General features: G+C 42.7%; 1 protein-coding gene across 1 annotated transcript; it reads right to left on the reverse strand.

Moving 5' to 3' along the window:
* Window positions 1-949: 949 nt before the first annotated feature.
* HAS2 (hyaluronan synthase 2) lies at window positions 950-21,917 on the reverse strand. Its single transcript, XM_026843689.1, has 4 exons — window positions 21,373-21,917; window positions 10,545-11,171; window positions 6,024-6,125; window positions 950-3,930 (listed from the first exon to the last, which is right to left on the reverse strand). The coding sequence occupies exons 2-4, from the start codon at window positions 11,169-11,171 to the stop codon at window positions 3,001-3,003; spliced, it is 1,659 nt and encodes a 552-aa protein (XP_026699490.1). The 5' UTR covers window positions 21,373-21,917; the 3' UTR covers window positions 950-3,000.
* Between the last annotated feature and the right edge of the window lie 813 nt (window positions 21,918-22,730).

Below are 22,730 nucleotides of genomic sequence, written 5' to 3' on the forward strand. Positions count from 1 at the left end.
CAGATCTTTCCCCTTTCAACTTTAGCTTGGGGTCTTTCATTTTCTCATCAAGCAGCACTGTGATGAGCCTAGCTCCATCTTCTTGATTACCCTGTAGGTACTGGAAGTGACCTCAGGTGTCCTCTTGCCAAAGCTATCCCTTCTCCAGCCTAGCTCTCTCAGGCCCTTTGCTCCAGCCCAAACCATCACACAGGCCCTGCAATGAAATTGAGCCAATTTATCAACGACTTCCTTGTACCAAGGGAACTTGAAACTGTATGCAGCATCCAGACATAGGGTAACAAGTGCTGGGTGCTGGGAAGCTGTCTCTTAAGTAATTGACCTGTGATGAGCCTGTCATGGTCTGAGAGATGTGTGAGACATCACTTTGCCCTGTGCCCACTCTGTCCCTTTGCCAGTGGCTGCTTCCCATAACCCTCAGAGATAGAAAATACATACATGCCCTTCAGCAGTGCCAGGGCAAATTGGTCTTGAAAAATAGCAGTAATGTGGAGTAGTAGAAGGCCACGTACATGTCCTCCTCTGTTTCCCCAGCTATGGAGGGTAGTAACTTTGAGAGGACAGGAGGGCTGGAAAATATCAGCCCTCATGTAAAGTACGTTTTGGTCATAAACTTCAAAGTGCTTCCCAAAGGGAGACTGGATTGCTATTCCTGTTTTGCAAATCAAGAAGCTGGGGAAAAAGGGAAGGAAGTGTTTTGACCTAATTCATCTAACAGTTGCTGGCAGAAGCAGGCAGAGACTCGTGGTGTTACCCATACAGTGTGCTGCCTCTCGGAGCGGGGACCAGTCCTTGGCACGTACTGCCCAGGTGCTCTGCTGCACTATGGCAAATTTGTACTTGGAAATCAGGCTGGTGACATGATAACAACAGCCTTCAAGCCGTGCAGATTTATGACTTCAGAGCAGAAGTGCTGATCAGAAATACCATGAATTAGTCATAATCTTATCAAAAATATTTTATTTATGAAAGTAACAATTATACTATACAACCTATATTGGAAGTACATTGAATAATTGCTAGAATAAATACAGGCAATTAATTCAATCTTTTTATAGAATGAGAGGATTTATTTGACATTTGAATGTTAACCCAAGCTTTAACTTACATCATAAATAGTTAAAAGGCATAGTCAAGTGTTTTTTTTTTTTTTTATTTTTACTGTTTCTTTTGCTTTTTTTAATACTGTTCTATTTTGTAATCAACATGAATCAACTCTCCAATCATTAACATAATATTAGTATGACTTTCAAGCAATCATGTACCTCAAGATAATCAGACAAATAAGGTAGTGTGTGTGCAGTTCATTCTACAGCAGAATCTATTCATGTCTGCATAAAAAAGAGAAGCTGAAAATGCTTCTAAATTCTTTAAGCATCATATGCTGATTTCTGCTTTACCACAGTGCTTTTAATACCAGAATCTAAAAAGGGCATGTGTCTGTACACAGCTGGCTTTCTGTTGCTCTTTATAAAGTATATTAGGGCTCAATGCCACATTCCTTTGGCTGGTGAAGGACTACAGAATTTAGTCCTGAATATTATTTCTTAAAACCATGGTCCAAAAAAAATGTCCAAGACTGATGATTAGGCACCAAGGAAGTGACAGATTGGCTAAGGCTTGATGTTTTCTGATAAAAAATTGGCTTCTTTTCTGGTAGATATGCTCTAGTCAAACACAAATTATTAGGCTCAGTACTGGGGTCTGTATTACACTGGATGTCAGAGAAGCTGATGTTTTGTATTTTCTATAAACTGTACAAAGGGCAGAAGTTTATAGTGAGACACCCACATTTTGAAAGTGTTGATAAGTTTTCCTTCCATGTATTTCTTTTTAAACTCAAAAATCTGAACTCTCTGTTTGGTACAAGCAGATTATGAACAACTATGACCATCAGTGAAGTCAATATTAGTTTTGGGTGTCCAAGTATTTATCCACATCAGAAGTTTTTGACTTCTCAGGTCCCATATAAAATCAGTGGGAGCTTTCCTAGAGCAATGTCTTTTCCAATGACATGGAGGCTTGTTTTGCTTTATGGCTATTGTGCATGCCGGGGAACTAATGCTCTCAGCAGAGAAGCAAATTTCCCTTTTACAATGTCATCCAAAACAAAACTCCAAATTGCACATATCTACCCCTTTGGCCTTTTTTATGCACAAATATGCTTGTATTCAAAAACTGACAATGTTGGGCCTTTCCTAATAAATGTCTTCAAAGAGCGCATTTAAATGCTTTTTCACAGAAATAACCATTCATCAGTTGCAAAAATGTAGAGAGACTTTTTAATCTTGCTGTTGTGAACAATCTAAATTCAGCACAATTTCTGGGGGGAGAAGGTATTATTTTTTTTTTCCCAAACGTACTTAAAAAGGCTAAAGAACAAAATGTTGGGGAGGCAGCTTTTTTTGGCAGATAGTAAAATATAAAATATGTGATTTAAAAAAAAGTTGGCTTAAAAATACACACACACAAATAATACAATAATATAAAAATACAGCTCAGCCAATGGCCTCTTAAAATTTACCTTTGGCATTACATTTGGCAGCCTAACACAAAAGACCCTTCCTATAAACAACTATAAAAAAAGAGAAGTTCATAAATTAGGTTGCAAGGGGTTGTAAGATCCTTTTCTCGATTCTCCTCTCCTTCCTGTCCACACACATAAGCATGACCAGTGAGGTATATAGAACATAACACTGTCAGGCGTATGCACAATAAAAAAGTGCATAAACATAGAAGTTCTCCCATTTTCTTGCGAACAGGTCGAAACTGTGTGGTTTACATCTTCCCCCCCTTGGAAAAAAAAAATAAATCATTTTGTATTGTTTTTATTTATTTTTTTTTTTACTTTGGCAGGATGAAAATGAACCCAGAGGAATATAAATGTCCTATTCCCAGCAGCAATGATCCATTTCCCTTGGCAACATTCATCTGATGCCACAGATACTACAAGGTCGTTGGGTTGCTTTACAACTCTCTGGGTAACTTTCCACGGAAACATCATACGTCTAGCACCATGTCATAGTGTTGCTCTTTCTTCCGCCTGCCACATTTGGTGATAAGAACCAAGTACAAAGTCAAAAGCATAACCCAGTAACATGCATAGAGTATTGTGCCAATGATGAGAACTGTCTGTTTTGACTCAGAAAATGGCTTTTTTGATTCCTTGTAGATAGTGAAAATTACGCCACCTAGGAGGATTGTAAACCAAATGGAGACTGGAATGAGTCCTATAAAATTAACTACAATGGTTTTTCTTCCTGACGTGCCCCACCCTGCTTTGTTTATCGTGGCAATTGCAAACATCTTTGCTGGCAGTAAACTTGACATGTACAACACTGAGTAGAGTGACATGAAAACCATGACAATGTTGCCCCTAAGGAAGCTGGCAAAGGAAGACTTTATCAGGCCCACTAACTGAACTGTCAACAAGAAGAGGAGGATGTTCCAGATTTTTCCCCTGTAGAAGAGCTGAATGACTGTGGCAATAAGGAAGAAAGGAAAGAATCCAGTGATTACAGCTTCATAGGTCATCCACAAATGGTGCTTGTGGAACCACATTGCATTATAAAGCCACTCTCTAAAGTACGATTTACTCCAGCGGGTCTGCTGATTCAGCCACCTGAGATACTCTATTGGTGTTTCAGTAAGGCACTTGGATCTAGCTGTGTATTTCGTTGCATAGCCCAGACTTAGGACTCTGTTAGTTAGATGCCTGTCATCTCCGAAGCTGCACTGGGAGCCCATAAATTCTTGATTGTACCAATCTTCCACAAATTCATGGAGCAAAGAGTTTCTGTACATTCCCAGAGGTCCGCTGATACACTGTACACAGCCAAAATAGGATTGACAGGCTCGTTCTATGTTAAATGCCATCCAGTATCTCACGCTGCTCAGAAAGGAGATCCAGGAATCATATTTGTTCAGAATCTGCAAAATAAAAAAAGTTTTCATTTTAAATGAGCTCTTGAGAAAGAAAATATACACATTGGATCAATAAGGGATTTACAGAGACTAGAGCAGCATTAGCTGAAATACAGGGGGAACTTCACTCCTGTGTCCAACTGATGGTGAATTCAGGAGTCACCTATACACCCAGAACATTGACAGGAAGGGCAAGATGAAACCTTCAAAAGGCTGTTCCACCAAAATGTTCCTTTTTCCTCACAACATTTCCTGTTCTCCACCAAGAAACTTCTTTTCTGGATCATTCTTCCTTTCTCTTCATCCCCAGTTAAGGACCTGCTGGACTCAGCCTCTCGTGGGAGGAGATGGTGGAGTTCCAGATGTGGCCTCCTGCTTCTCAGCCCTCCCTGCACCCCTCCATCTTTGGGACTAGCAGGACTTCTTCCAGCCCTCCTAAAGCTATGCCAGAGCATGAGAAAGACTGAGCACATGGTCTTTGGCCTTCATTTCTAGCATCATAAGGCTGGCCTTAGAGGTTTAACCCTGGACTATGTCCCTATATCTGACATTAGGCCCTCTGAGGAACAACCTGTTCTGTCTCTGTAGTACCAGCCCTGCTATGTTGCCCCAAGACATACTGTGATACTCCAGTAGAGTCTTGCTTTGGTTTGCATAAAGGTCTCAGTCTCCGTCTCTCTCTTCTGTATGCCCCAAAGCTGACCTGAAGCTTAGGCCTACACTTAAAATAAAATATAGACATAGTCTAGGAGTATGAACACTCAATGGAGGTATGAGCATGTGCAGATGCCCAAGCCCATGTCTTGACATCCAGGTTCTCACCACACACCTTGTGCTGGGGAATGTAACAAGGAAGTATGTAGCAGGGTGGCTGTGCCAGCTGTGCACTGATATCTTCTCAGTGTGGGGATTTTTGGAGGAATCTGTGACCTTCTACAGCTAGAAAGAATTTCCCTACAACTAGAAAAAAAATAGTCTTTTGCTCTGATGGCCCTAATTTCTGTCAGGTTTGAAGGCCAAGGGACAATCTTGTCTCTGTTTCAATTTAATTCCAGAACATCTTAGAAGAAGCAGGGCTCAGGGATAGGCTCAATCTTGGCTCAAATATATTTGGTATATGCTGGAAAATGAATTGGGGAAAAAAAAAAAAAAGCTCAGAGCCTTCCCATTTCTCCCCGCAGATGCTTATGAACCTTCATTGTCATAGCTGAACCTGTACTGTCTCCTTCCAGTTGTACTCACACGTGCTTGGCATCTCACATGTGTAGGGTGAATGTGATGCCTGATTCGTGGTCAGTCCAGAGCCGCAAAGATATTCAGGCTTCTGTGGAGATCTTAGTTTCTGGAGTTAAGAGCCACATGCCCGAAATACTTCTGACTACTAGAGTGTTCATTAGTAAGTGCTTGCCCATATAGATGGCCCATTCTCCTCTGTCTCACATAAAAGCCCAGCTGAGTATGGGGGACCGATCCTAAGGCCAATTGAAATATGAATATGCATTTTTTCTTTATGAGTTGGGGCAGAAGCAATTGTGTCAAAAGGAATGAACAGCCTTTTGCTGTAGTTGTCAGCAAACTTGTCAATGCTGGAAATCCTAACAGCAGTGGAGCTGGACTGACTTGGGGGGTTTCCACTGTCCTGACTGACAGAGATGCGGAGGAAACCCAACAATACATAGTGCACTGCATTTCAAAAAGGCTTTTATTCCTAACAATCTTGGCTGCCAACAGCAGCATAATTGAAGTGCTTGGGGTGCTGGCCTTGGCTTTGGGAGACGTGTTCTCAGTTCCCTGCTCCCCTATAGCTTTTCTTTGGTACCCTGAGCAAGCAGTTATACCCAGAGACTCAAAGATGCCACAACAGTCCCGACAATGCCAGTGCCTCACTTTTCACGTATATGGGGCAGAATAATATTTGTTTGCTTTCTATGGGTGTTAAAAATATACAGTACTCACATCCAAGTAAGAGTTTCTGTTCAACTGACAGAAAAGGTATCATAAGAACCTCTATAATGGTATCACAGTATATTCAACACTATTCCAGCCAGTGCAAATAGTTGCTGAAATCCCTCTGTTAATCTGAAAATCGTTATACTCACCTGCACATCACCTCCAACTCCTCCAACCATTGGATCTTCTTCTAAAACTTTTACCATCTCCACTGATGAGGCTGGATCAAGCATTGTATCTGAATCACAGACCTACAAGTGAGACAAAACAAGAACAAAAATGGTTTAAGGAATGTGCTAGAGAAGAAAATAAAAATCATGCAAGTGATTGTAGTGACTCTAAACACCTATTCTTCTGAATGCAATTTAATCTCACTTTGGAGTCTGTGTTGATATTTCTGTTAAAGACTTTGTATCGGGCAGCAAGGAGTGGTGCTGAATGAAAGAGAGCTTGTTAGGGCTGTGCATGCAAACAATCCTCTCTCCTGTATCAGCTTTATTTGTTTTACTGGCATACTGGGCTGGCTTCTTCAAATAAGATGAGCTCTCAGAGATGGGGCACTGTGGAGCAAGACAATATTTGTGGGTGTGTGGCAGATTCCTGCTGAGCCCTGACATGGGTTTCCCTGCACTGGCTGCTTGGTCGGAGCACTCTGGTCAAATGTTTCACATTGCCATATGAGGAAAGGAGTGAGGAGTTAAATTCCAAACACTTGTTATAAAAAAGAAAAAGTCAACTAGGAGTCTGAGAAGAAACCTAATAGTTCTTGCACTCACAGAAGGCTTTTAAGATATGTATTTTGGATTCCAGAACAAACTCATTTTTAATTTTAGATGTGTGGTGTGTTATTAGTAATGCAGGGATTTGACATTTGATATATAAAAATTATTTTCTATTTTCCTCTGGCATCCTTATACAAAATATGTAAAGCCAGAAGGAGCTAGTCCCAAAGTGCGGTACTCCATGAGACTAGGGCAGAAATAGATGACACACACAAGGCGTTTCAGCCACACAAACACTCCTAGTCAACTAAACATTGTGTACATTAGGAATTGGTTTTCCTCCAGAGAGTAGGAGGAGGACTTAGACAGGCTGGCTGATCTGCGATGCAGCTGACATTGCTTTCCTTTACTTGGAGGAGAATTACATGGGCTGCAGCCTGTTTAAAACAAGCAGGTGTCTCCTTGTTGCAGCTGCTGCTGCTGAAAGTGGTGCCCCTGTTGTGTGTAAACTCATTTTACAGACATCCAGAAACTGGAGCAGAGAAGGCTGTCCCAGATACACCCCTCTGGCCAGTTGAATCCTGTCCTACTGCTTCCAGTTTATCCCTGTGATTCCAGTTCATTCCTGTGATTTCAGAAGGTGACAACAGGGGCAAAAGCCTGTAGCTCTGCATGAATAATGTATTAAATCAGATTCTGGTGAGGCTTCATATCTGGTATCCTAATTCTGGTGTCCTTTTGTCCAGACTTTCAATTCAGCCTAAACCCTCTCACTCCAGAGGAGTGGAAACCTTCATGTCTGGTCTGTGGAGGAGGAGGAGAGCATGGACCTGACTCAAGCAGGGAAGTTACCTGGGATAGGTGGGCTGCATAACTTGGGATCCAGCTGCATGTCTGCCAACATACTCCCCCTCCATGCTCATTCAGAGGGGGTCAAGAGAAGAAAGGTGATGAAAGCTCTCATATTTCTATCAGAAGAAAAGCCACAAGCATCTCCAGCTCCTGCTAACTTGATGCATCCAGCTCCTCTCCTCAAAAACTCATCCCGAGGAGCATCTTTGTAACTTGGCCAAGGTGTGCCTCCAGCTTTGCTGGAAAGCTGTCATCAGTGACAGCACTTGTTGATAGAAAGGAAGCAAACCAATTCTGCTAAAGAGGGGAAAGGATGTGTATATTTTATCTGGGGCTTCCTGGACAGACCAGTCCAGGGGATCTGTAGTTTGCTGAGTACCCAGGGCTCAGGCAGTGACACTCATCCCATTTCTTGTGACCATGAGTGGTGGGCTGAGATCAGCCTCCAGTGCCTGTCATTTGATGTGGCTGAGCAACCCCCACCCCATCAGATGCATTTATCTATAGCCGAAGACCTGCCCATAAGCAACATGACTAATAAGAGCTAAGGAATCCTGAAAACACTGGATTTAGTTACAAATTACCAGCATGCATCCTGGGGATGCCAGCACAGTGGGTTTCTGGGGCAAACCTGACAAGCCATTGTTTTCCAGCTGGATGAGGTTTTTGCAGGTGAAAAGAGGACACGCCCAGAGAAAGACAGACACTTAGAAACCCAAATAAAACCAAGGTCTGCCCAGCCAGGGCTGGCCCAGCACAGCCCAAGAGGAAATTTGCCATCTTTCCACATAAGGGCTAAGTGACCTAGAAATTACTACCTTGGGCCACAGAGTTGCATGAAAGGGACACTCAACCTTAAGTGAGCTGTTCATATACTCGTTGTAACCAGTGGTGTTTTATCTAAGCTGCTCTCTGAAGTTCAGGCTGTGCTGGACTGTCCACTCAGGTAGCTCCATCAAGCCAAGACGAATTGCACTCTGGCTGCCTGGAGATGATATCTCTCAGTTTAACTTCACTACCTGATTGCTTGAGACCTCCTAATCTCCTCCACAGTGGAAATAATCCTTCACAGCAGTTTCAGCTATTTAATAAGATGCCACTAATGAGCAACAGCTCATTATCTGCATTGGTCTGACTGCTTATGATTGTCCATAAACCCAAGGTGTCTTTTAAGAACCATAAGGCCCAGAGTTTCAGGGGTGGGCAATGGTGCTGACTGGACCACTGTTTCAAGGGCTTGATCATCAAGGCAGATTGCTCAGCCCTTAAAATGTTGGGCCTGTTTAGAGTAATTTACCCTGGGTACCCCCAAAGAACCATTCAAAATGTCTCAATATTCATGCACTCATAAAACAGAGCCACATTTTAGCTGCATTGTATCATGACTGTGTAATAGCCAGGGCCACCAAGGTGCTGTGTGTCTAATGTAGATTGTGACTGTAGATGTGACATTAATCATTACTGCAGCCTTTGGTGGCTGCTTACAGCAGTATTACAGTTCCTGGCATGTTCATTAGGACTTCTGAGCTGGGTCAGGAGTGTTAATTGACTGAAAGACCAGAAATATCTTCCATTTTCTCAGTTTATGCTATGACTGTTGAAATAAAACCACTTTTTTCCACATTCCCTGAACAAATGCAAGAGCTGGACTGAGGGAGGAAACTTTTGATGAATCTGTTTCCTCTCTGCTTCTCTCTCTGCAATCTGATAATTCTGTGTGATGTGATTATAAAACCATGCTAATAAAGAAAAATGGCATTTTTATCCCATCGTAGTCCCTCATAGCACAGAACCAAAGTGCGGACAATGGAGTGCTTGAGACCATTGTTTTCAGAGAATAAATAAGTTGCAGTTTTGGAAGTGGTAGGGGATGGGTTTTAAACCTTTGCCTTACTCTCCCAGCCCCAATAACAGAGCAGTTCCCAGCACTCTTCAGTTTCTGCCCCTCTTGTGTGTGGAGGACCCACTGCTCTCAGCCTGGCTACTGGCAACCTCTGCATCCCTTGGACTCTGTGCTCGTGGATGCTGTGCTGTGCCAAGCATGCACCCCCCCCCATGTAAGGCTGGGCATGGGCCCCAGAAACACCTATGGCTTAGCCCTGAGCTGCCTCAGAGCCAGCAGAGAGCACCTCACGGGGAGCTGCTGCTCCACTGGAGGAGGCCACTGGGAGAAGGTGAGAATGGCTGACGGTGGTTAATTAGAAAAATCATCTCATGTTCAGTGGGATTAGTCAAATGAGCCTTGCTGACCTTGATCGATAAGCAAGGATCCTCACTGTCCAGTGTGAGATCCTGATCCCACCCGCCTGCCTCCACACATGACCTCTTCCCCTTTCTACAGTCAGCAGGGCTGTTTGCAGGAGGAGTGCTTCCATGTGTAAGGCAAAAACATAGAAAATCTTTCATGGGATCCAAGGCAGCTGGAAATAAATGTGTCTCTGCTGCTTGGAAACAGGCAGAGAGGACCCAGCCTAATTCATTTTTAAGTGAATAGTGTCATAAGGGCTTTAAAGGCCAAGTCGCGGTGAGTGAGGTAATGCAGCTGTAAGTGATGAAGCAAAAGCTCCTTCAGGCTTTAGCTGAAGAAATCTTTCTTTCAAGACTGCACATTGACCCTTTTATTGAATACTCTGCCTGGCCTTTGAAGCCCTTTACAATATCCCCATCTATTTTACAGACTCCACCACTGCTCCAAGATATCCCCTAGTGCCACCAAATACCTGTCTGTCTGTTTGCATATGAGGCTGCTAACAAACTCACGAAATAAAACCTTAGAGAAGCAGAGATGGGGTCTTCAGGAGGCCACTGACTTTGTCTGAAGCAAAACCATTTGGATGAGGGGACAGAACTGAGGGGAAGGTTTTCAGATTTCTGCAGTAGCTGGTGCACAGATTTAACATATTCACAGGTAGACTGACCATTTTAAAAGGTAGCAAAATATGCTTTTAACAGTCAAGCTGTTTCCAAACAGACTGAAAGGAGCACTGTGTTCATCAGGGACTAGGATGGCCTCTAACATGCTGCACAAAATATACAAAAGCTGCTTTCTTTCAAAGTGTGTTTGAATTGGCACTGACCTGGTGCTCTAATACCTACCTGTACATAATCCACGCTTCTCCCCAGTGCTTTGAATGCTGTGTACATTACTTCTCTTTTTCCACCCCATTTCTGCATGATGCAAACACTTTTGTTGGACAGGACCAGCTGAGATACGTGTTGCATGCTCTCTCTGTGAGACTCCTCTGTCTCACCTGGACCTTTGTCATGGAAGTTATTACTCCAGATATAAGTGGCAGATTTGTCCCTACCCATGATTTCAGTAAAAATGTCCATCATGTAAACGTCGTCTTCTGAGTTTCCATCAATGACCATAACAACTTTAATTCCAGGGTAGGTCAGTCTTTTCACAGAAAGTAAACATTTTCTTAAGTAGTCAGGATCCTCTTGATAGGCAGCAATACAAAGGGCAACTGTTTTGTTCAGCTTGATTGGAGTCTCTAGCGACCTCTTCATTTTCCTGTGCTCTAGGAAGGCAAACAGGCTTTGGATGATGAGATGTGATGCCAGGATAGCACCATAGAGTCCAAAGGAGAAGTAGTAGTTGTCTGTTTGGATGAACTGGTAGCCAACAATGTAAGCAGCGGTGATTCCCAGCAGGAGGGACACCCCAAAGAGTGTGGTTCCAAGTATTCTCAGGATACATATAAACCTCTCACAATACATCTGGAAAGAAGCATGGGAACCGTTAGCAGAGCCACCACTTGCTGAGATAAGAACACATAAGGGGTGCACGTGGCTACAACATAGAGCTCAGCATCAACAGATACACCCTGTGCTTTTCTGACTGTGTCAGGGACTTACTGCATCACCTTGCTCAACTTAATATCTCTTTGCAGTACTTCTTCTGTGTAAAGTAAGACTCAAATACACTTAATGTACCAGGGATATTTTCTACTGTTCGTAATGTCCTCACAGAAGGTGCTTTCTGTGTCAGGAAATTATTCTGGCAGCCTGGGCTTGCTGAATGAGATGCTCTGTCATATTACCCGGGGGGTGGGGTGGAGAATGGGCCTTTGGGCCACCACTCACTTCATATGGTCATGGGCGAGTAGAACAGCTGAACGTCTGGGCAGCCCCTCCTCATCCCCCATCCATGTCATGACTGCATTCCTCCCCGAATTGCTTCTGTCGCTTAGTTATATTTGCAAAAATATTGGAAAGACATTCTTAAAACAGATGTCTGAATGTATTTAGAATTTCTTAAACAGATGTCTGACTATATTTATAATTTATATTTATATTTATATAATCAGACATCTGCTTTAAAAGGTCTTCTCAATACCTTTGCAAAAATGTATTATTCATGCATTTGTGTACACAGATATATGCACTTGTGAGCATGTGTGTATAGGGCTAAAACTTGATGGAGATTAAGTCTGTGGCAAAATTACGCATTAATTTAACAGAGCCAAGACTCCACCCTGGACTCAGAAATTCATTAAAACATCAGTTGCTTCTGATCACTTCTGCATATTTACATTACCTGGCTGTAAAATCTTCTAACCTAAGGTCTGGGCTATGGAGGAGCTGGCTGGTATGGAGGGTGCCCTGGTATTCTTGAGACAAACAGTGTAGTCAGGCAGACAGGCAGAATATATTACTACTTAACTGCTTTTTGTTGATAACCACATTAAGCATTTTATTCAACAGCTTTCTTAGAATTACAGGAAAGTTAATGACAATGTTTTATGTCAATTGATGCATTTGACGTAAAGCACCTAAAACATAATGTCTGTTTAAGGCCAACCCAGCAAGTGTATTGCAAGTCAATGAATCTCAAACTCATGCTTGAATATTTTGCTGAATTCAGGCCTCTCACAGTAATGGACCTAATATTTGTGTTTTCTTACTATTATTCATATTTTCCCTGCTGTTATCATTTTGCTTGTCTGCTGATCATGTTTGTTTCACCATCTGTTGGCCAAAGCTGAAATTGGAACAGTATTTCCTTACATCATATATGCCTTTAACTCTTTCTTGAAAAAATACTACCAAGCTGCAGCAGTATAGCTGTCATCAATTATATTTGTGCCTGAAAAGTTACAGGCTTGGAAAAAAAAAAAAAAAAAAAGTCAATGCAGAATAACTTACAAAATAAAAATAAACCAGGCGAGCATAAAGTCTGAGGTTACAAAGGCTATCCTTTTTTTTCCACTGGCTATTTAGGGTCTTTAATTACAAGACAGGAGGAAGCCTCTTAAATGTATATTTGGAGACACTGTTAAAGAAATTGGACCCTATCTCTAGGACTTCCTCAAATACTTACGACTGGGTTCCAACAGGTGCAGTAATCACCCGCCAGCAAAAGGGACCATCCCTGCTCTGGCCTGTCTGAAAGTCTTTTACAACAGGGGTCATAAAGAAGCCTAATAAAAGACAGCTTATGCTTTCCACCACTATAGGTGAATTAAAGCTCAGTGCCCAAAATAGACTCACATTAGAAAATAGATTAAGTAATGGATCCCCTCTAGATTACCTTGAAGTCAAATAGCCTGTGTGTTTATTAATCCCTCAAGCATGCTGAAGGTCACAAACATCAAGGTAAACGTTTCATTAATGGTGCAAATGTTTCATTAACAGTGCAGTTGTACTCTGCTTTCCCATTTGGGGTCCACTACTTCTCTTGCCAGAAACAGAAAATTACTATTAGTGAGTAGCGGCTAAAGTCTGCTTGCATTAAGAATTAAGAATATGGCTGAAATAAATAGACCACTTATATGGGTAGAGCTCACAGGATTTAGATTAAGATCTGGGACATTTACATTTGACTGACTATATACTGTACCAGGCTTCTATTATATTAATTTGCCATTGCTTTTCTCTTCCTATGAAGTGTTTCTGCACAAAAGAAAAAAAGAAATAAATGAATTCTCTGATCTTGTCATTACAGCACAGCTTCCCTCCCTTGCAAAAGCCCAGTCTTTTAAGATCAAGAAATGGATTTCTGGTCTTAATAAAACAGCATTTTTTTTCCCCCTATCCTTTCACTGTCAACCTTGGGAAAATAAACTGTGTTTTGATCTAAATTCCTGGCTTTCATCAAAGAAATTTTCCCCTTTGTATGTGCAATTGAGGTTTTTATGTATAGTCTTTTAACTGACTGAATCTCAGGGAAAGTCTGGAAAAAGTTGCTCAATATTCTCAAGCTTTAGCATGTGAGCTATTGATAGCTTGCCCAGAAGAACTGATCTTTATCAACTTGAACATGCCCAAACAATGGCCAAAAACTCTCCACCCTGCTCCAATAATTGAGCCAAAAAGTTAAAAGGAAATGACGCTTATATAAGTCTGGGACCAAAAATGAACTGCTGAGTCAAATGCTAGTGCCGAGGGTAGGGAATAGCTGCATCAGAGATTTCAAGGTCAGACAGTGCTGTTATGAGTACCTAGCCTGGCTTAACACAGTGAAATGTAAACCGATATGCTTCGTAAGACTTGTCACACCAAGCTAAAATCAAGTATTATCAGAGAACCAGCATACAGTAATGTGTTTTAACAGTGAAAGCCAAAAACAATGCCATGTCGAGTCAAGATGTGTCAAACACTTGGTGAAGGAAAACCAGCGACATTAACTTTCAAAGTCACAATTATTCTTCAGTCATTTAATTGATGAGAACTCTTTCCAAGTGCTAGCATTATTCTTTCAGTAAAATGTATTGGCTTATATGCAAAGATGCCATCGCTACAGCCCTGTTCTACAGATAACTAATTGGTGGAGGGTACAGTACACACCTTGAATGATCAGCTCAGATGATCAGCGCAGCTTAGTGTTTTGTTTATGTCTCAGCCTAATGGATCTTCAGTTCCTTGAGGGGTTTAATTCATTAAGTTTGTCCTGCGAAATAGGCACTGAAGCACTTAAAAAAAGAAAAATAGCACTGTCTAGGCTGGGTATGAGGTGCTCAACACATGGAAGACATGCAGCCAGTCCATATTCCTGGATCCACAAAAATAATTGCGGGTCATTTCTATATACACAGAACTGCTGCTAGAAGGGAGGCAGGTGATAGAGTGAGGAGACGGACAGAGCTCCTCACCTGGTGAGAAGGAGTGTTGGTGGGTTACCTCACTGTCTCTGGAGACAGACTTGGATCTTGTACTTTCTGAGCAGGTTTTTAACCAGTTCTGTAAAGCAGGAAGAGGAAGGTCGTACCTACAATGTTCTTTCTTTGTTATTATTTTTTTAAGAGTGAAAGCTATTTAGCAGTGGAAGAAGTCAGAGGGTCCATTGCTTTGCATGAGCCGTGAAGGACATTTCCAGGGGGCAATAAGATTGCACTGGCTGTGTCAGAGTGTTCGGGGGTGCCTATGTCTCCCCTGTACTGCATAGGAAGACTGAGACACGACTGCTAATTCTACTCTGCAGTTTGGGCACCTAAATCATTTATGGGCACCTTCACCTAACCCTGCAGTGCTGAACCCTGTACAAGCTTTTTACAGCCTCCAGCAAACAGTCTCAAGGTTTCTATGCACAAGATGAGTGTATGTAGAGAGGCTTCAAAGTCTACTACTGAGCAATTTGTTGTTCTGATCTTGCAGCTGTTTATTCCGTGGATGGAGTGATCAGTGCTAGCTAGAGCACCTAGTAGAAATGAAGTATGAAAGCCATATGCTAAATCCTAATGCTATGTAGGCTGCTGCTGATTCAGTGACATGTTTTGATTCACCAAGGAGTCCCAAGTATATGTGTGCCTTGTAGTGACTGTACAAGAGGAGGCAACGTGTGACTCTCTTTGGAGGCTCCTGCAGAAAAGCATGGCCAAGAAATGAACCCTTGCATGTACTTGACATCAGAGTCCACCTAGTGAACTGTTTGGCACTGGGTTTTTTTTTGGCATCCTGATAAAGCCGCACAAAGAATATTTGTTTTGGTCGCACCTGTAAAGAAGAACTTACTCTATATTACTATTAATAACTGACATAATTAGAAGTTGTAGTCTTCTAACATTATTTTAACAAAAAAATTCAAGTTAACAAAGAGCTGACTGATACCTACATTGTACATAGAGTGATGGGGTATTAACTCTAACACTAGAGATTACACTCCTTTCTCAGACTGAATAATGCCTTTGATCTCAAATTAGAAGAACATAGCAAAATATGCCTAAATTCTCTCTATACAGAAAAATATTTAGGCTAGCATTTAACTGTAGCTACCATACATAGATCTAACTTTAATAAGATCTAGACACTTGACTGAAATTTGTCAGGTTCTTATGTCCTGCATTGGGCTAGGTCTTTACTCAGCAAAGAACACTGCTGACTTTCATGGTAAAGTACCACTCTTTCTCTCCTCCAAGATCATATTGCACAGTCTGTCCATATGGTTATTAATCAGATTTTATGCATTGCTGAGAGTAACAGGACCTGGAGATAGTTCATCCCTCTGCACAGTCAGGAGGCAAAGCAAAAAAAGAAGATTTGTTAGTAATACATCAGGAGAGTAAAAACAGAATAGGGGCAAATGCATATCCAGAAAACCTGTGTATTGGTGTCTGAACACATCAATATTATCTGCACTCTGTTCATTTTATTCTGCACCAGTCATTGTGTAGCTACTATGAGGACTAAGGATGCAATCAGGTGTTCCCCAGCATCTGCTGATACAGGACATGGAACCAGTGACTGCCAGAAGGTCAAAATGGTTGTTTGCAACACATGGGATGCAGCTCACTACATCATCTGTTTCAGAAGTCATATGGCCATGGAGTACTTCTGGCTAGCTTTTCCCCAGAAGATCAGAAAGCAAGAGGGGAAGACACAGGAAGTTTATACATTAAATGTAATTATTTGGAAGGTTGTTTGAAAGAATTACACTTGTAATTCCAAATGTCTGAAGACTAAAACATGACACTGCCAAAGTCAATATTTGTCCAGGAGACAACAGTAAAGGTGTAGTCACAAGTGTGTTTATTTTGTCCCCTTCACTTCTAAAGGTTCAAAAGAGCTGTGTCTCTCTCTAGACATCTAGGGCTAATGGTCACATCAGCAAATAGTCTAATACTACAGGAGCAGATCTGCAAAGAGAAACATCTGGTGCTGGGGGCCTAACTCCACCCTCCAAACATTTTCATATTTTACTCTGAACTAAGTTTAGTCAGATCCCATGGATGGAAAACCCAATAGGGTCTGAACAGTGTGCTCCAGAGGTACCTCTTCCAATTAGTTTCATTCAAGAGGACTCCAGTTTGTGTGCCCAGTGATTGCTTTGCAGTACAAACCCAAGCAATTTGGTTGGAGGTGGGCGCTTGAAGCATTGGCTTCAACAGCACACTCCTGATTCAAAATAAATTGATAATACAAACCAACTTCATACAAGATCTGCACATCAGACTCATCTGCAAATCTTTGTTGCAATCAGAAATTCTGAGCACTGAACACCTTTGCAAATGTCTAATTTTAACATGTCTGTACAGAAGCTGAATTCTTGAATGTCTACTAGTCATGGTCCTCTGAACCTCAGTGCTGAGACTTTGGATTCAGCAAGGAATGTAAGTATGTCATTAAAGATAAGTGTGCACTTAAGTATTTTGCTGAAGAGGGAAATCAGTGGGTAATTTATCTTACAGTTCTGTAGTGCAGGAGTAAAAAGAAAAATCTTTCTCTGCAAAGCTGCTATTTCTGGGATATCCATGATAAAAATGTATGCATACATTTAAAAAATTTATTATAGAGATTAATCTCCCTTACAAAGGTTGTCAGATGGTTCTTAACCACTGCATTTCTTACATTACAGAATCTTAAGAGTGGACTGGACCCAGACAGTTTGGATTTTGTTCCTACTGTTGCCATTCACCTGATGGGTGACCTTGGGTAAGTGAATTTACCCCTCTCTGTCTTCCTCACCTGTAAAATGGGAATCATGATCACGCAAGAGGTTCCTGGAGGTCTACAAAACCCTTCATAAGGCCTATGTTACTGGTACTTGTAATCTTACTCTTTCTGGTGTGATATAGGACCCACTGGTTCTCTATATAACTGTTTTTCCTCCAAAAAAAGAGAAACAAAAACCAACACACCAATTCCTATTTTCCTTGCCTACATTCACCTGAAGGTATAGTCCGTAGGGGTTTGTCTGTATTAAACATGTAACTCTTAGTCAGCAGGATGCCTGAGATAAGTAAAGTTGGCAACATAAAAGCTGACACACGTGGCTATATGTGCATACAGCTACAGAGGGCTGTTTTGCACAAAGCTAAATGAAGAGTATCATCTGTAAGCCTTGAAAAAAACTTCTTACTTGTGAGAATAATTACATTGGCTTCAACAGAGCAGCTGCTTCAATGACATGAGCATGTTTGAGTGTGTGTGTGCACGCACACAGCCTGACACCTACTCTATGTGACCTTAAACATGCATTGTCTGTGTGTGTACACAAGCAGCATCTGAGGGTTATGGTTTTTCAGCCCATATTTAGATTTGTTATTAGACTCATTTTGGTGGGAAAAAAAAATATCTTTGAAGTACAAATTATTCCAGGTACACATTAATTACAAGCATAAAATAGCTGTCCAGACTCCCTCTTCTATTTTACAGCCTGCAGAGAGGAAACTGAAAAGTTATGTTACATCTGTACATCTTTACTACAGCAGAGTTACCATATCTGGTGCTTTTGGTTATTTATCACTTCCAGATTTTGTCATGCCAGTGATCTTCTGAAAAGGGCTCACATAAGATTAAAATTAACTTGGGGGTTGGGTTCAAAATAAAGAACAGAATTAGTAATGATGGCAAACTGGATTTGCATGCACAGGCTTTGATCAGCAAATCAAGAATCTCCTGTCTGCTCAATATATGTTTCCCACTGAACTGCCCAAATTTGGTCTCTTACAGGTTTGAGTAACCAATGTGGAATGAATTCTAGAGCTGCTGGCTGGATTTGTCCTCAAAAAAAAAAAAAAAAAAAAAAAAAAAAAGGTTAAAAAACCCCCCAAACTCCACACAAATGCTCTAAGAAATAAATCAAGAAGTAAATCATATTTGTACTCAGATTTTTTGGATTGTGGTGAAACAAAAATCTAGTTTAGAAATGTTTTCTTGTTGCTGGTTATGAAGTCCATGGATGCTTTTGGCACAAAACTGATGACTCCATGCCTTAATCCAGCAAATAAATATTTGGTGTTCATAGTTTATTATCCTGTAATTTGTTTATAAAGCACACGTCATATCTTGTTTGACTTAGTCAAGTCCCACTACACTGAATGGAGAAGTAATTTGCTGCTTTATACACTAAGCTTGAATAGTAACAAAATGAAGCAATTTTGCTTCCACACCATAAATATGAACAGCTGAGTTGCTGGTGAACAAGCATGAGAAACTCCACTGAATCCAGAAGAGCTGCTCTTCCCACTGAGAAAACCTTTCCCCAGGTTTTTCTGCACTTACATGTAGGATAAGAAAGGTTTAGTAGCATGAAATAAAATCCTGGCTTTATTGATAACAGTGGCAAAACTCCTCTAACCTTGGTGGGGGCTGGATTTTGAGCATTTTTTTCAGGGAAAAGGAACACATTTCAGCGCCGTTCCCCCCACGTGAAATGTTCTATCCAGTCCCTGAAAGAAGGCCCAAGGCATCCACATTACACGCAGTGTGTGCTGGAGGAAAAGCCCACGTGTCCCTGTGGAAAAGCGATCCCTAAGGCGGGAGTCGATGAAGCGGGGCGCCGTGGCAGAGGACGGGCTTTGCGCGGGAGATGCGGGTGCCTGCAGCCCCCGAAGGAGGGGTTGTAGTACATCGGGGTCTTTTCCCTGGGCAGGGAAATGGGGTAAATCCTCTCCCGCGGTCCCCGTCACCCCCGTTGCCGGCGCAGCTGTGGAGTCCGGCAAGACGAGGGGAGGCGTATGAAGGCCCTTAGGGGCTGGGTCTCGACACCACCTGAGGCTCGACTCGGCGCGGGGACGCGCCCCTGGGGCCCGCCGAAGGCCACCACGGGCTTTCCAGCCGGGAAGAGGCCCCGGGGAGGCACGGACTCCCGCGGGTGGGCACGGGGGGACGGCGCGGGCAGGGCCGGGCCCGGCGGCTCCACCCGCTGCATTCAGCTGGGACAGTTTTTGCTCCTGCTGTTTTTTATTAATAAGGGAATTGCCTCTATGAATGGATGAACTTTGCAGTTTCCAATCCTGCTTTACCCATTCACTCTCGGAAACATTTGCTGTAGTAAATACCCAAGGAAGCTCTCACTGGTGTTAATAGCCATGCCACTTGCATTTAAAAAAAAAAGTGAGGAAACACGTTCCAGAAGAACTGGAAAATTGTGCTGTTTTTTTAAAAGTTGCGAGTATTTTTTTTTTTAAACCAGAAATGTTCACTCTGTGCTCTATTGATGGTTTACAGTTAGCTAGGGGCGTCAGCAGCTAACAGCACACCCCACCGCCTGCCAGCAGCTTTGGCTCGCACGGACGGTCTCCTTCCCTTTGTAACTCCTCTCTGCCTCAAAGGCGTATTTCCCCCACTTTCGAGCCCCCGTTTCCACTTGAAATAATTTTTAAAAGGCACTAGGTGGCACTGTTGAGGTGAGAGGAGCAACACGGAGCCCGGTAACACCCGGGGCTGGGACACGGGGCGGGTGCGCGGAGCCGGCCTGGATGCTGCGGTGTCTCGCCGTGCCCTGGCAGGGACCCTCCGGGGGAGGATGGGGGGATCAGCTTCTCATTCCCCCGTGCTGTTTTCTTAAGGACCACAAAGATCGCTGCTTGGAGGTGTCGAGCCCACAAGGGAGACCATGTCCAGACACCGTTGGGAAACCCGGCTGTGACTCCTCGCCGAGTTATCGCCCGTCATTACCTTCCGGCGCGGGAAAACTATGTAGAGCTCTGGGGGGCTCCTCATGAGCAAGAATTGGTTTAAAGTCGGTGGTTACCTAGACTGGAGATTTTTTGGGTATCTTGGGGAAGTGGCCACATTTTCGGGTGTGATCAGTTACTGCCAAGAGAAAGTGTGTCTCTAGAATGTGCACTGAAGCTGAGCACCTTGAGAAACTGGTTTGCCTAAAATAACAAGACTGCCTCTAGTTTAAGCCAGAGTTTTGTGGATGTTTTAACCTGGCAGTTCGAGGGAAAGCAGCAGTCTTGCCCTCCTCCTGCTTTGAGGTCCTCATTCCTGCCTCCGCACTATCGGGAGAGCTGACCTAAGTTAGAAAATAGCTGTTTGGGGAAAGGAAGCAGCAAAAAAAAGTAAGAACAAGGAACTTGGGCAGGGAGAAGGTAGGACGATTGCTTTTGACAGTGATCTGTTTTATGATGGTTTGGAGTGTCCTTGAAAGGATAGCATGGGTTAACAAGCATGAAGTCTATTCTCTGTTTCAGGCCTTCCTTCCTAAGGCAGCACTGTTCCCATGCTCCAACCACCTCCAAATGGTCTGTGTTACAGCATCTCTTGCCACAGGGTTCAGCATGTCTCTCTCATCAGACAAGGGGTAAATCACAGTGCCTGCTCCAAGCAGGGCCAGAGGGCAGAAGGGTGTCAAGGGCTACTGAACTCCCTGCCCATACCAGCCCTTCCTACCATCCAAATATTTAGTGTAAACCAGGCTTATAACCTGATGCTCGGTTTTATTTTAGCTTTAGGTTTGTCTGGGGTTTGAGGTTTTGTTGGTTGGCTGGTTGGGGTTTTTCTGCAAACCTTAAAGGTCAGCAATATTTTTAACGGATTACACGGAGGTGGGGTTGAAGTTGAAAACCTCATTCATCCTCACCACGGTCCTATTCATTGCTCAACTAAGCGTAGCGTAGAGCCGGTAAGATCCTCCCCCAGCTCCACTCGTATTTTGGGGATCTGTTTCTGCTTTCCTCCCTTGAATAGTGGGGATGGGAGGAGAGGGTCTTCTGCTCTTGAGGTGACAGAGGCGTAATCATAAATCACCTACCTTGTTTGTCCTTCTGTCCTTTGGTCATAGAGGGGCTCCAGCCAGCTGTGTGGTCTCACGTACCGTTGCTCCCGCTGAACAGTTTCCAAGTTTGAGGTAAAAGATCAAATCGCACTTTTCAGGGACTTATGAGACGCTCAGAAATAAAAAATAATTAAAACCGAAAATAAAATCGTTTAAGGCTATTCAGTCCTACTCATTTTCTCCCACGTGTTTTCACAATTACCACGGATTTGTCTTTCTTTGCTTCAGTTTCTAGCTCAAAGTTGTGGGATGTTTTTTTTCAAATAATAATAATTTAAAAAGTTAGAAGTAATAAATTAGGAGTTAGTTTCTCGTGATCGAAGCTGAAGATCTTATTTCAAACCCGGCTAGCCAGGAGCCTGGAGAAGTTGCAAGGCAGCGTCTGAAAGTTTAAGAGATGTACAGCATCAGATAAAGTCTCTTTGGTGATGCCTTGCTGACCGAGTAACAGTTTCAATGAGGTTTCTCAGCAGCAGCAGCAGCAAACGGGTAATATTTTCCAGACGTCTTTTTCTTTCCTGCTGCTGCTGCTTTTCTGCCTCCTCCACGTTATGGGGTCTTTTAACAAGTGAGACTTGAGTTGTTTTAATAGGCGGAGGATGGGAAGAAGGAGGGGAGGGAACTCCTGTAAGGAGGAAAAAAAAAAAAAAGGAACCAACCCTGCCCATTGAAATGATCTCAGCCAAGGACCAGTTCAGCGGCAGGAATTCAATTAGCTAACTTGTAAATTTTGCAGAGAAACGCAATACATGTATGTTGCCACCACCTGATTTCCTCTTCATGCCCCACAGTTAGGGGGGAAAACCCCACTGGCTGCATCTCTAGGCTTGGGGTGTGGGACTTGTCCTTCCCACAGCCACTATTCAGCTGGGACAGTTTTTGCTCCTGCTGTTTTTTATTAATAAGGGAATTGCCTCTATGAATGGATGAACTTTGCAGTTTCCAATCCTGCTTTACCCATTCACTCTCGGAAACATTTGCTGTAGTAAATACCCAAGGAAGCTCTCACTGGTGTTAATAGCCATGCCACTTGCATTTAAAAAAAAAGTGAGGAAACACGTTCCAGAAGAACTGGAAAATTGTGCTGTTTTTTTAAAAGTTGCGAGTATTTTTTTTTTTTAACCAGAAATGTTCACTCTGTGCTCTATTGATGGTTTACAGTTAGCTAGGGGCGTCAGCAGCTAACAGCACACCCCACCGCCTGCCAGCAGCTTTGGCTCGCACGGACGGTCTCCTTCCCTTTGTAACTCCTCTCTGCCTCAAAGGCGTATTTCCCCCACTTTCGAGCCCCCGTTTCCACTTGAAATAATTTTTAAAAGGCACTAGGTGGCACT

This window comes from Athene cunicularia (assembly GCF_003259725.1).
Source record: "Athene cunicularia isolate RWA chromosome 2 unlocalized genomic scaffold, athCun1 chr2_part1, whole genome shotgun sequence".
In the NCBI taxonomy this organism is placed as follows: Eukaryota; Metazoa; Chordata; class Aves; order Strigiformes; family Strigidae; genus Athene; species Athene cunicularia.

Bases quoted from the DNA above. Each gene is read 5' to 3' on its own strand.
- HAS2 (XM_026843689.1), bottom strand. From the start codon at position 11,171: ATGTATTGTGAGAGGTTTATATGTATCCTGAGAATACTTGGAACCACA. The intron at 6,126-10,544 runs GTAGGTATTAGA...TCTCACTTGTAG, and splicing joins GAAGCGTGGATTATGTACAG to GTCTGTGATTCAGATACAAT. The intron at 3,931-6,023 runs GTGAGTATAACG...TTTATTTTGCAG, and splicing joins GAGTTGGAGGTGATGTGCAG to ATTCTGAACAAATATGATTC.